This window comes from Toxorhynchites rutilus, chromosome 3 (assembly GCF_029784135.1).
Source record: "Toxorhynchites rutilus septentrionalis strain SRP chromosome 3, ASM2978413v1, whole genome shotgun sequence".
NCBI lineage: Eukaryota > Metazoa > Arthropoda > Insecta > Diptera > Culicidae > Toxorhynchites > Toxorhynchites rutilus.
In genome coordinates this window covers 16,902,791-16,914,837 of record NC_073746.1, presented here as the reverse complement: position 1 = coordinate 16,914,837, position 12,047 = coordinate 16,902,791, and the positions used below count along the sequence as shown (strand labels likewise).

At 34.0% G+C, this 12,047-nt stretch overlaps 1 protein-coding gene across 6 annotated transcripts in view; it reads left to right on the top strand.

Annotated features, from left to right (window-relative positions):
- The window catches only part of LOC129775135 (stress-activated protein kinase JNK), a 235,823-nt gene that overhangs the window by 209,216 nt on the left and 14,560 nt on the right, over nucleotides 1-12,047 (top strand). The window contains exon 2 of one of the 6 annotated variants that reach the window (XM_055779447.1): nucleotides 10,253-10,546. The exons of the other annotated variants lie outside the window; for them this stretch is intronic. Coding sequence (XP_055635422.1) covers nucleotides 10,428-10,546 — 119 coding nt within the window. The 5' untranslated portion in view covers nucleotides 10,253-10,427. The remainder of the gene's footprint in view (nucleotides 1-10,252; nucleotides 10,547-12,047) is intronic. 6 annotated transcript variants of the gene reach the window in all.

The window sequence follows — 12,047 nt, the reverse complement described above, 5'->3', positions numbered from 1 at the left end:
TTTCTCCTACATTTTTATTCCTATTTTCTTCCTATTTTTCATTTCTAATGTTTTCTATGTTTTTCTTTTTTGTTTCAAAAAAAAATTCTGAAACCAAATGTCTTAAAATTACACGAACGCCTTTCCCCCCTTGGGCACTCGAATAAAATACTCGAAGGGTATTCTATCGCGCAAATCAACATTTCGTAGGAAGTACCGTATGAAAAATCGAGATGAATACATTCATTGCCTAGTATTCTTGAAAAACAAAACGTTCCACAGAGTCGATTTTTGACAAAAATAATAGAGAAGACAGATGATTCGAAGACATTTGGCACCAAACTTTTTTTTCGAATCTCGATTTCATGTACAGTGTGATTTCTCGGGTTTCAAAAAACTAAAACTTTGACGGCTGTACGACTCTAGTAAATGAAGTCCGATTGAGTGGATATTTAGTATATGGTAGTTTTTCGTGGGAATCAACATTTTTAAGAATGTTCCGTTTGGGAATTCGAGATGATAATTTTCATTTGCACTTTAATGTTAAGTGTCTAGATCAGGGATTCTCAAACTATTTTGGGTAAAAGACCCCTTTCCCAGAATGAATCGATACTATCGACTCCTACAGCATTTATTTGATCCCTTCGCACACGACTTAATTTTCGGTCCAAACGCAAAAAAAAATTAAAATCGAGCCATCGAGTACGATTTCACTTCTCTGCTGAGCGTCTTAGCGCCTTGCAAGCGCCTCGTTGTTGAGACTCGATGTTGTACGTGAAAGTGTTAAAAAAAAAAGATAAAAATCTTAGTGAGGTGAATAAACTTGACATCATGTTCTCACCAAGAAATAGACATAACATTCAGTAAATATCAAGTAAGTCATTCAAGGTGGTTCACGTAACACAACTTCGAGAATCCCTGGTCTACATTTTCATTTTACTCGAAAAATAAATAAAATTAATTTTCGAGAGGGAAGAAAACATAAATGTGAAAAACAGGCAAACGAATAAAACACCAAGAAAGGTGATGGAATATTGTGAAGTAATAAGTAATAAAATAGATGATGAAAATTAAATAGATTTAGACAAAAAATGAGATTGAAAACAAAAAAACAAATGAGGAAATAAAAACTAAAATGAAATAAACATAAACGAAAGAAGCAGAAAAAATAATGAGAACGAGAATTATAAATGAAAACAGGAGGAACTGTCAAATTAACAATACAAAAGGATATGAGGTGCGAATACGATCTTATGTCACCGACAAAACGGTTTTCTTTAAATGACCATGCCTGCCGTACGCATAGTTGTCCCATGTTACTTTTTGACAATTTTCACTTTTCTACATAAAACGATGCTTTTAAGCACAATCTCCCAGAAAACCACAAAAAAATTATTGTTTCTTCCCAGTTTTTCAAAAAACAACATCAAGCTCAATTGTCCCATGTTGATATTCTAGGCATAAGTGTCCAACCATGTATTTTTTTGTAAAACCATAATGAATGGATCGATTCAAGTACAAAAAATTTATGTCACGCTTTCAGCAGGGCTAATGCACTCATTTCTGGTTTGAAAGAATGAACTAATTTTCAAACAAATAAAAAAGTTTAACAGAACACGTGTACACCTTGTCAACGAATGCCTACAAACAATGAGATTTGTATTCTGTAAAGGTGTCGCAGATCACTCCCTTCTTCATAAAACGATGTTTTATGCATAATCTTTCGGAAAAAAACACCAAAAAACTTATTGTTTGTTACCAGTATTTCAAAAAACAACATGGGACAGCTATGCGTAAAACGACAGATACGTACACTACTAAACAAAGCATCAGACTGTTTATACAATCTATGAATTGGAATTGGCCGATAACATTGTCAAACATGTTCCTTTTTATGTACCAATCGAATTCATCTGTATATTAACTCAAATGGCGAAGCAGGAAAACCAAAAAAAATCATGATTTTAGTGGAATGCTCTGAACGAGGGGAATTATTTAATATTCTTTCAAACAAAAACACGTAGTCCTGATTTTTACTTATGTGTCTGCTATAAATTCAACATTATTATACAAAATCATACCTAATCATATATTTACTAAATAATGTGATTCTCGTGTGAACACATAAAAGGATCGTCACGGTATTGACAAATAATTGCAACGCAGATCTGATTGACTTCTATCGAAAACTCTGTCCATCTGGATCAATATAGTTCAACGTATCGCTTTTAAGAAAGTTTCCTGCAGGGTTGGTTGTTTGTTTGACACTATGCGCCTAATAATATAAAAACCATCCTTTCCATAGCTAACGATACCATATTGAACCCTGTCGCAATCCTGCTCTCCAATGCAGGAATCGATTCTTCATTGTAAAAATATCCAGCGCAAATTATACCCCCAACTAATTCGACGCCCGATTGCGGCATTCGTGAACATTCTATATTGGCACTGTAGCTATCATCAAACAAGGCGGTTTCTTATATATTCTCCGCCCTAACTCGCGATGAAACAATTCGTATTGTCCGCATTGTCTAATGGTACAATTTGCAGTCTCGATAGGATAGCAACTTGTTTAAAATTATTATCGATAATCATTACGGCTAAAAGATAGTAGGATGACATATTTTCTTCTGGAAGTAGATGGGACATAATGAGAGTGAGGCAATCGAGGAAACTACAAACGAAGGTCGATACCTTATAAGGCAAAGATAGAATTGAGACATGTAATTAAGGTTTAACCTAATCGGCACATTGGGTTGATTCTATGAGCCCGAAATAATTTTCTATACCCGATCTAGCTGGTGATTGTCATTTGACATATAAATACTGTTTCTCATAGAGTAAGCCTTTTAATTTTATTTGTTGATGGATGGTTTTTAGTGTCAAGATGTACAATTTACAAGAACGTGTATTTTTAGTGAAATCGTATTACTTGAGCAACCGAAGCCTTAATGAAACTTTGTCCTCTTATGGTAAGAATTTCAACATTTCTCGTCGTCGATTACTTTCTCTTGGGGTACGTGAAAGACCGTTGCTATGTTAATAAGCCACAAAATTTGAAGGAACTTAAGGAATAAATAACTCGGATTTTCAACAACATCGAAGTCGTAATGTTAGAGTTGAGCATGAAGAAATTTGTTCACCGTTTGAAATGCCTTATCGAAGAAAGGGGTGGTCATCGAAATCTAAAATGTCCTAAAATAAACTTGATTTTCGTTTGTTAGAAATGGAAAAAAATAGAATTTTCAAACAAAATGGTTTCATTCAATGTGTATCTTTTTGTACATATCGACATAATATAATAATCCATAAAGAACATGCGCCCTACAAACGAGGGCGACTCTCGTACAGCGATCATTTCATCATTATATTTTTTGCTTCACAGTCAGCTGTCTTGCGTGAGTTTCACGCACAAGTAATTTCAAAATTCAAACCATCCAGGCAGACATCAATCGAGGTAACTAGAACTCCCGCCGGTGCATAATCGAGTCTGCTCACTTTTGTTTTACATTTTCCATCCAGTTCCCCACAAAACGTACTAAGCCTACCATGACACCAAGTTTCCGCCTCACTTCTCGCACGCCTCCGAATTCGGCTAATTATCTGCCAGCCAGCCTGCCAACCCTTTGATGATGACGAACAGCTGTCGAAATTTCGGCCCGAACCGATAGGGAAATTTTCCACTTGCTCCAAATATTTATCACCCCAGAGCCGCAAAACTTTTACGGTGATGATGAATAATGATTATCAACGAAACCGAACCGAACACACATAGTGTTGGATGGGGATTAATGCTTCATAATTAAACCAGTCCGCCGCCCAGAGAGAGAGAGTCACGTTCTCATAAATGCTAAAATAGATCTGTGTATGTGTGTGTGTTACAGAGATTAACCCGGTGCCGCCATAAAAGCCATCGAAGATTCCCAAGCTATTATCACTAAGTTTTGCGAATAATGGGGCTCACGATATCGCCCTCCGGTCTCCAATAACCGATAGCCTGTTTCCGACAAGAAGAAAGTATAGCATCGTCACCATCGGGCCCCAGGATGTGTCTGAGCACAGGCTTCGTTTGTCATTTTTTTTATTCTTTATAGAGGGATTAATTAACAAGTTTAAATTAAATAATTGTTTGCTGTTTCCAGGGAAAGCGAGACTTAAAATTTGGTTGAAATGAGTTCAAAGTGTAATTAATATTTCATTGGCGGCTAGGTTTACATCCTAATTAGATTGGACCGAGTGTTCGAATCGAATATGGATGGGATTAAAGTTCCGCCGAGTATGATTTTAAGCTTACGGTGGGTTTTGACTAGTGATATATTCGTGTGAAGAAATATGACGAGATTCATAGGAATCGCATCAACTGTTTACACTAACGTGAACTTATACAATGAATATATTCATATTTGCGGTGAATTTATTCACCTGAAGTAGACTGCATCCAACTTCAGTGATTTCTCATATATATTCTCACCCGTTCACATCTCTTTACGGGTGAATAAATCCATCTATAGCTATAGATCTCCTCAATGTAAACCCGTCATTAGAGTTATTTATTTATTAATTTTCGTCGAGCAATAATTATAGGAATTTCAATCAAGTATCAGTAAAAATTACGCAAGTAATTCTGCATTGAGACTGAGAAGTTTCGTTGAAAAAAACAAATGGGAACAATTGTATGTAACAGTCAAATCAGCACCAAATAAAACTAGTTTTTTTTACTCGGAATTGTATTTAGTATTTACAATTAATGGATACAGTTGCAAAATCATCTTATTAGTAAAATTAAATAACATTTTAAAAACAAAAACCTAAAAGTTTGAGTATTCTTTTTACCAAAAATTGATTGCTTCCATCATTCAAATTAAAGGTCTTTAACCGCTCTTCAATTCGTACTTTGACACCCAAATCCTATATTGAGAAAATTCACCCCAACTCAGCCGACCGCTGATCGATTTTTTTTAAACTTGGTACTCACTATTGAACCTACCTTCTTTCAAAAAATCGCATTTAAAATGCATTTAAAATGCATTTAAAAGCATTTAGAAACATTTAAAAATGTATGTTTTCTTTTTTAACAACGTTGTCAAACATCATATTTTTAAGTTACGATTTTTTGAAAGGAAGATCATTGAATTTTAATACTTCTTTCGAAAAAGTCGGTCGTAATTCAAATTGGTCATATGATAATGAAAATCGTGATTTTGGGTAGCTTCCATCATAAGTACCAAGTTTCAATAAGATCGGAGATGGTCGGGCCAAAACTTGTTAATTTTTAGCTAATTTAGGGTGGAATTTCTCTATTTTTAATTTTGCTGCAAAATCATTTTAAATAGCTCCTGACGAGCCTTCAATTACAATTATCAAAATACTCTGGAATCTTTTTTACGCGATTTTTTTCCGCGATCTTATTTTACGCGACTTGGCAATGCCTACCGTCGCTTCGTTGGGAAGAGAAAGAGGAGAAAAGAAATTCTGCGAGAGCGTGTGCGAGTGTGGTTGTGAAGAGCGCACTCCGGTGATGGGGCAATATTTTTTACGCGATTCTCTCGAAATCTTGCGATTTATTTTGCGCGCACACGCATCAGTCGCGTAAAAAAGAATTCAGTGTACCATGATGTTTACTTCACTGTGCCAAAAAAATCAGTTAATTCTCACCTTAACGTTGAAATATTTGATAAATGACATTAAACAGGAGGGAGGAAATGTAATTGAAAAAGGTGAAAAAAAGGCGAGGAATGTTAAAGGTGCCAAAAATAATTTCAAATAAACTAGACTATAAATAAGTAATGTAAAAAAAATGAAGGATAAATGAAAAGGGTAAAAAATAGAGAAATAAGAGGAATGTTATTACAAATATGGGTAACAAATTATAGGGGGTTATGTCCAAGACATGACCGCATGATTTACGTATGACCGCAAAATTAATTTATTCAATCCGAAATTATTCAATTTCATATTATTTCTAAATGCATCCAAACTTCATAAACAACTCTTTAGAGAAATTATTTTGTGACCCTGTAAATATAATGTAATATAATGTAATAAATTTCAAAATTTGTATATTTTCTAACTTCATATTTTAGACTAGACATTTCCTGTTTGGATTATAATAATAATCTCTCAACTGATGAGTTACTGTTTTCTTTCGAATGATAATAACTATTTTGCTTCATTCCTGGTTCTTCCTTCTTTTGGATGATGATATTAACTATTTCACGGTAACATTTTTGTGTGTATTTTTGTATTTACACACAAAAATGTTACGAGTAAAGCATTATTTTTTCAGGATGCCATATATACCAGAAACTGTAAAATGTTGACGTCTCCGGCAAAAGTTCATATCTTGATAAAATTTAAAACATTATCGAATACACCACATGAACACAAATTTCTGCATAACTCGAAAACCAATCGAGCAAATGGAGCCAAATTTGGCATGTGAATGTTTTAGGAGGCACGAAACGTTTCTACGATGAATAGACACTCCTCCCCTTCTCTGCCATATAAATGAAGCATAAATGTCTGCATAACTCAAAAACTAATCAAGCAAATAAACCAAATTTGACACGTGGAGGTCTTAGGAGGCAAAAAACGTTTCTATGCTGGTTTGACACTCCTCCTCCTCTCTACAGGGGGGGGGGGCTTGGCAGGATAGCTTGAGAACTAATCAAGTAAATGGAATCAAACTTGGCAAATAGAGGTTTCAGGGATCGATAAACTTTTCTATGGTTTCGACACCCCTCCCCCTCTTTAAGAGGAGGCTGCCATACAAATGAAACACAAATTTCTGCATAACTACGAGAAATATTTCTATGATGGTATAACACCCCTCCCACCTCTGAAAAGGAGAGGGGATCCCATTAAAATAATACACATATTTCAACCAAACATGTTCCAACGAAACATGACAATATAGAATTTTCGGAAAACTCTGGAGGAAAATGGAAAAATTCGAAAATTTTCGCATATGTTTTACAATTACATATTGACAAGCGTTGTTAGTTGTTATTTGACGTTTGCGCTAACGAAATTGATCTTCGTTCGAAAGTGGATTTTAATGTGATAAAACGCACTCCTATATCGTCTTCTATCTATATACATAAAAATGGATCGCCGAATGTGTTGATAAGAGCAAAACTCGAGAAAGGAATTGTGCGATTTAGGGCTGTCTTTATTCCATCATATTTTCTGTATCAAACATTTATTCCATGTAATGGAGAAACATGTTATTTGTATGTGGTTGAAAAATCTTGAACGAGAATTGTGTCTGAAAATAATCTGATAGTACTAAGAACATAATGGTAAAATGTGATTTTAAAGCGTAGATTAGAAGATCAATCAATGAAAAGTTCTGCGACTGGACCCATGAACGTGCGCTTAGTAATAAATCGTGGATCGTGGTAACAAAAAAGAAATTTTGTGCGGAACGAAGTTTGCTGGGTCACCTAGTCTAACAAAAAAGGAAAAAAAGGAATGAAATGAATGATATATAAAAATAGAAAAATAAAAAGAATGTTTTTGCAAAAAATGGGTAAAATAAAATAAAAGAAAAAAAGAACAATAAACATGGAAGGGATTAGGAATGAAAAAGAGAAAGGAAATAGAAATTAAAATGTAGGAGAAATTGGAATGATGGAAATTGAGAGAAAGTGTGAATGGAAACATAAAACCAAAATGAGAGAAATATTTAAAAAATGTAATAAGTTAAAATTAAAAAATAGGAATGAAACATAGAATGAAAGGGAAAATGATCAACGAATACTCAAATTAAGATGCAAAAAAAAAATTAAGAAGAAGAGAGGACATAAAACTGAACGTGATAAACAAGTAATAGAGGAAACGAACAAGAAAAACTCTTAAATTAAGGTAAAATCTCAACAGAAGAAAGGAAATTATGAAATATTGCGGAATAATGAGGAATAAAATAAGAGTGTAAACAAAAATGTATGTATTTGCATTGCCGACTTCCCAAGGCTCTTTGGTCCGTGGTAGGAAAACACATTCCAATCTACAGATGAAATCTGGGAATGATGAAAAATAAGAAAAAGTGTGAATGACATAAAACCAAAATGGAAGAAATAAAATAAAAATGTAATAAGTGAAAACGAAAAAATAGGAGTGAGAAAAGGAATGAAAGGGAAAATGATCACCGTTGTATACTTGAATTAACATACAAAAAAAGAAAATCTTTGAAGAAGAGACTTATGACAATGACAAAATAAGAGCAAAAATGTAAATAAGAAAGTAGAGAAAAAGAACAAGAAGAACTTTTAAATCAAGGGAAAAAAATAAAAATAAAAACTCAACAGAAACTAGGAAATATTGCGGAATAAAATAAGAGTGTAAATAAAAATGTATGTACAGCGCAATCCGTTTATAATGATATCGAAGGGAGGTCTCAATAGGCGGACGCCATACAAAGCATTTTGTAAAAAATACACCGCTTTTTATGTAAATATGTACTTATGCATGTAAAGAAGTCACTATATCCGACTTTTTTCACAAAGAATGTTATATGAAAACCAAACTTCGTTGTGTAATTACGTTATAACAGGCGGTAGGTCAATATAAGCGGAGTCATAACAAACGGATTTTACTGTATTTGCAATGCCGATTCCTCCAGGCTCCTTGGTTTTGAAGTCCGTACTGGTGTATTGGAAGTCCTATATTGGTAGCACCGAGGCCACGCTATTAAGTTACAAGTATTTAGTTGTTGTAAATGAAATAGCTGAAGTGATCTTTCATTTATCCCTCAGTCTTTTTCAAGACTAATTTAAATTTTAATCTTCCGATAGCAGTGAGTCACCAATGCATTATGAAATATCGATTTAAGGTTAAGATCAATACGAAACGTATTCATCGAAAATGGGTCCGCAAATCCATAAAGGCTTTTCTGGTTGAAACCGGAAGCAATCTGTTGTGCTTTTGACCTATAAAGTGAAAATCGAAAAAAGTTGAATGCACCTTCTAGATGGTGAAACTGGATATCATCATTATTTTGTTTTATTTTCTTTTCTTCCTAAACCAGCAATAAGATAAAGTACAGGGTCTTTCAGATTAAACGCTCATGCAACAAATTCTAATAACTTCTAAAAAGTTAACCGATTTTTATTTTCAAAAAATGAGAATAAAGGACCTTTTCGATAACGCGTTTCGACCACCCCTTTTTTCGATAACGCGTTTTAAACGGTGAACAAAATTCTTCATCAAGAAAAAGTTTCATCAAGTATTCGGTTGCTCGAGTAATACGATTTCCCTAAAAATACACGTTCTTGTAAATTGTATATCTCGACAATAAAAACCATCCGACCAGACTGAGCGAGTAGCCGAATATTATCGTCCCGAAGTGGGGAATGTAGTGTTACCATCGACGGAGCGAGAAATTTTTTTCAAAAGAAGCTATTCGATTTTTTTGCGTGAGCGTTTAATCTGAAAGACCCTGTAAAATGAGTTATATTTCTCAGTTATTTTTTATGCTTCGAAATTACGTACAATTCGATACAACGCACAGTTTTGAAACTAAAATGTAAGTTCTATCGAAGTTTGGCTGTAGATGAAATGAACATAGACAGTAAAAAGTAAAAAAAATTAAATAGATTTACACAAAAAGTGAGATTGAAATATAAACGAACAAACAAACAAAGCTGAGAATTATAAATGAGAAGAGGAACGATCAATAAAAAAAAATATACCAAAGGATATTACGCAAATACGATCTTAAGTCATCAACAAAACAGTTGTCTTTTAATGACCATTTAACTGATATTCTAAACAACATAAAACAACTTAAATTCCCTCGAGTGAACCTATGGTATCAGCCCCAACCCCTCACCAACAACAGAGCAAATTTATTCGAATTTATGAATTTTACCTTCAATCCTGCATTAAAACTATTGTCCAGTTTTTGGATATGGTTATTTCTGGCGGCAATAAAACGTGCAGCAACAGCACACATAGCCCGAAAATTAAATTTTATCCCCGTATAATAAAATTAGATCGGCAAGCTGGCATCGGTAAGGGACTAAAATAACACAGCGAGTGACAAAAGGCAGATAATCCTCTCTGCCTCCGAGACCGGTCATCTCCAAAGCGAAACTTGTATTGCATACCGAGAATAATGATACCAGCGTGGATAGGTGATAAGGCTAAATTGATGAGGGCATCCGTTCGACTGAAAGTGGTTATTTTGTTTCCAGTTTTATCCTTACCATCATATTTATTACTATTATTGTTATTATTTCTATATCTTATTTTTTTCTTCTTTTCGTTTTAGTTGACTCATTGTGTCCAAATCATTTCCCACCATCGCTTCGCAAATCATAGCGTTTATTTCTCGCATAAGTTAAAGCCAGTTGTTCCCAGAATAAATGAGAACACCAATCAATTCTAAGTAGCGGCTTCTAGGGAGAGTAGTGTAAAACACAATTTAGGTTCAAAGTGGTCCCAAAATGAGTAGCGATAAAAAAGCAAAATATGAAAAATACCAATTCGGTGATACCGAGTTCGAGGTGCCCGATCGGTACATTCGCTTGGAAGCGAAAGGCTTCGGTGCCCAGGGAATGGTCTGGTAAGTCCCGCCAAGAGAGAAAAAAAAACTTTCGCTTACGCAAGAACTGTGTGCGTGTTATTAAATTCTTCCATATGTGTCTAACAGCTTCCATAACGACTGCTACGAATACTTTTATTGATCACCAGCACTGAAAAACACACAGCTGACGGAAGCTGTTGCAGCTGTCGCTATTGGTGAATTATTGTGTGGTTTATGGCAGACATCCGAACGGGTGCTTAACCCCCAATCGTTGCCCCACTCACTCCAAACGAGCAATAAGATAAAAATGAACGATATGATGCTACCGAGACTCGTGGGAGCAAAGTGTGCCATAACATAACAAACGGTTTATTATGCTTTATTAACAACCTTTATTAACCAAAAGCAAACACACGTTCTTCCTAGCACTAACCCTAACATTCAATCTTGAAATGCTTATGCGTCCTTTCGTTCAAACCGAACCCTAAACTAATAATCGAAATGTGATGCGTCAATCAATAGCAGAGCAATTCCAAATGAAATCGACAGATGACAAAACATGAGTATTTTTGATTCGAACGAAAGTTTGTATTCCGTCTGGGTGGGTTAAATATGAGTTTTCCACAGCATTTGGGAATATTTTGACTCAAATGTAACTTTTTAAAAAGGCGTATCGATTTTAGTAAGAGAAATCTTTGATAAATTATATCTCGAAAACTATTAGTCCTACCGAAATAGTGTCTTAGAAAGAGTTATAGAGTATTAATGTCCAAACGTGGAAAAACTATACACTGAGAAAAAATAGTACCCTTTTTTATTTACAAAAAAAAACTTTAACTTGCAATATCTAAAATACATATTTTTTTATTTTTCCATATAAAATTCCATATGAATGAGTACAAGATGGTAAAACTATTTTTGACGAACTTTGTGGAACATCGAATTTTTATGAATTTTCGAAACTTAGAATTTTTGTATGTTAACAATCATTTTTAACCACGAATTCTGAATCCTGATGTGATTTAAAATAAAAACGCTTTTTATTAATCTCCTTTTAATGCAGCAACTTTTTTCGAGATATTCAAAAAAATATTTTTAATTTATTGTATTTTTTATAGTAAATAGGCTCTTTTAATATGTTTGTCGTGTTATTCCGCCATGTCCAAGACATTTTATGAATTTGCTTATAATTTCCAACAACTTTTCCAAATAGACCATTATGGTGAAAATATATGTTTAGGAGTTACATTGAAAAACATTCGAAGACATGTGTGTTAATACAAAACGTAGCGATAATGTTTTTCTACGTTACTCCTAAACATATAGTTTTACCATAATGATGTATTTGGAAAAGTTATGGAAAATTATAAGCAAATTAATAAAATTTCATGAACCATGACGGTATACCACGACAAACATATTAAAGGAGCCTATTTACTATAAAAAGACAATAAATTAGAAATACAGTGAAAGCACTTTATAGCGACATTGCAAGAGACCGTCGTTATAGAGAATTGTGGCTATAAAAAGAACTATCGTT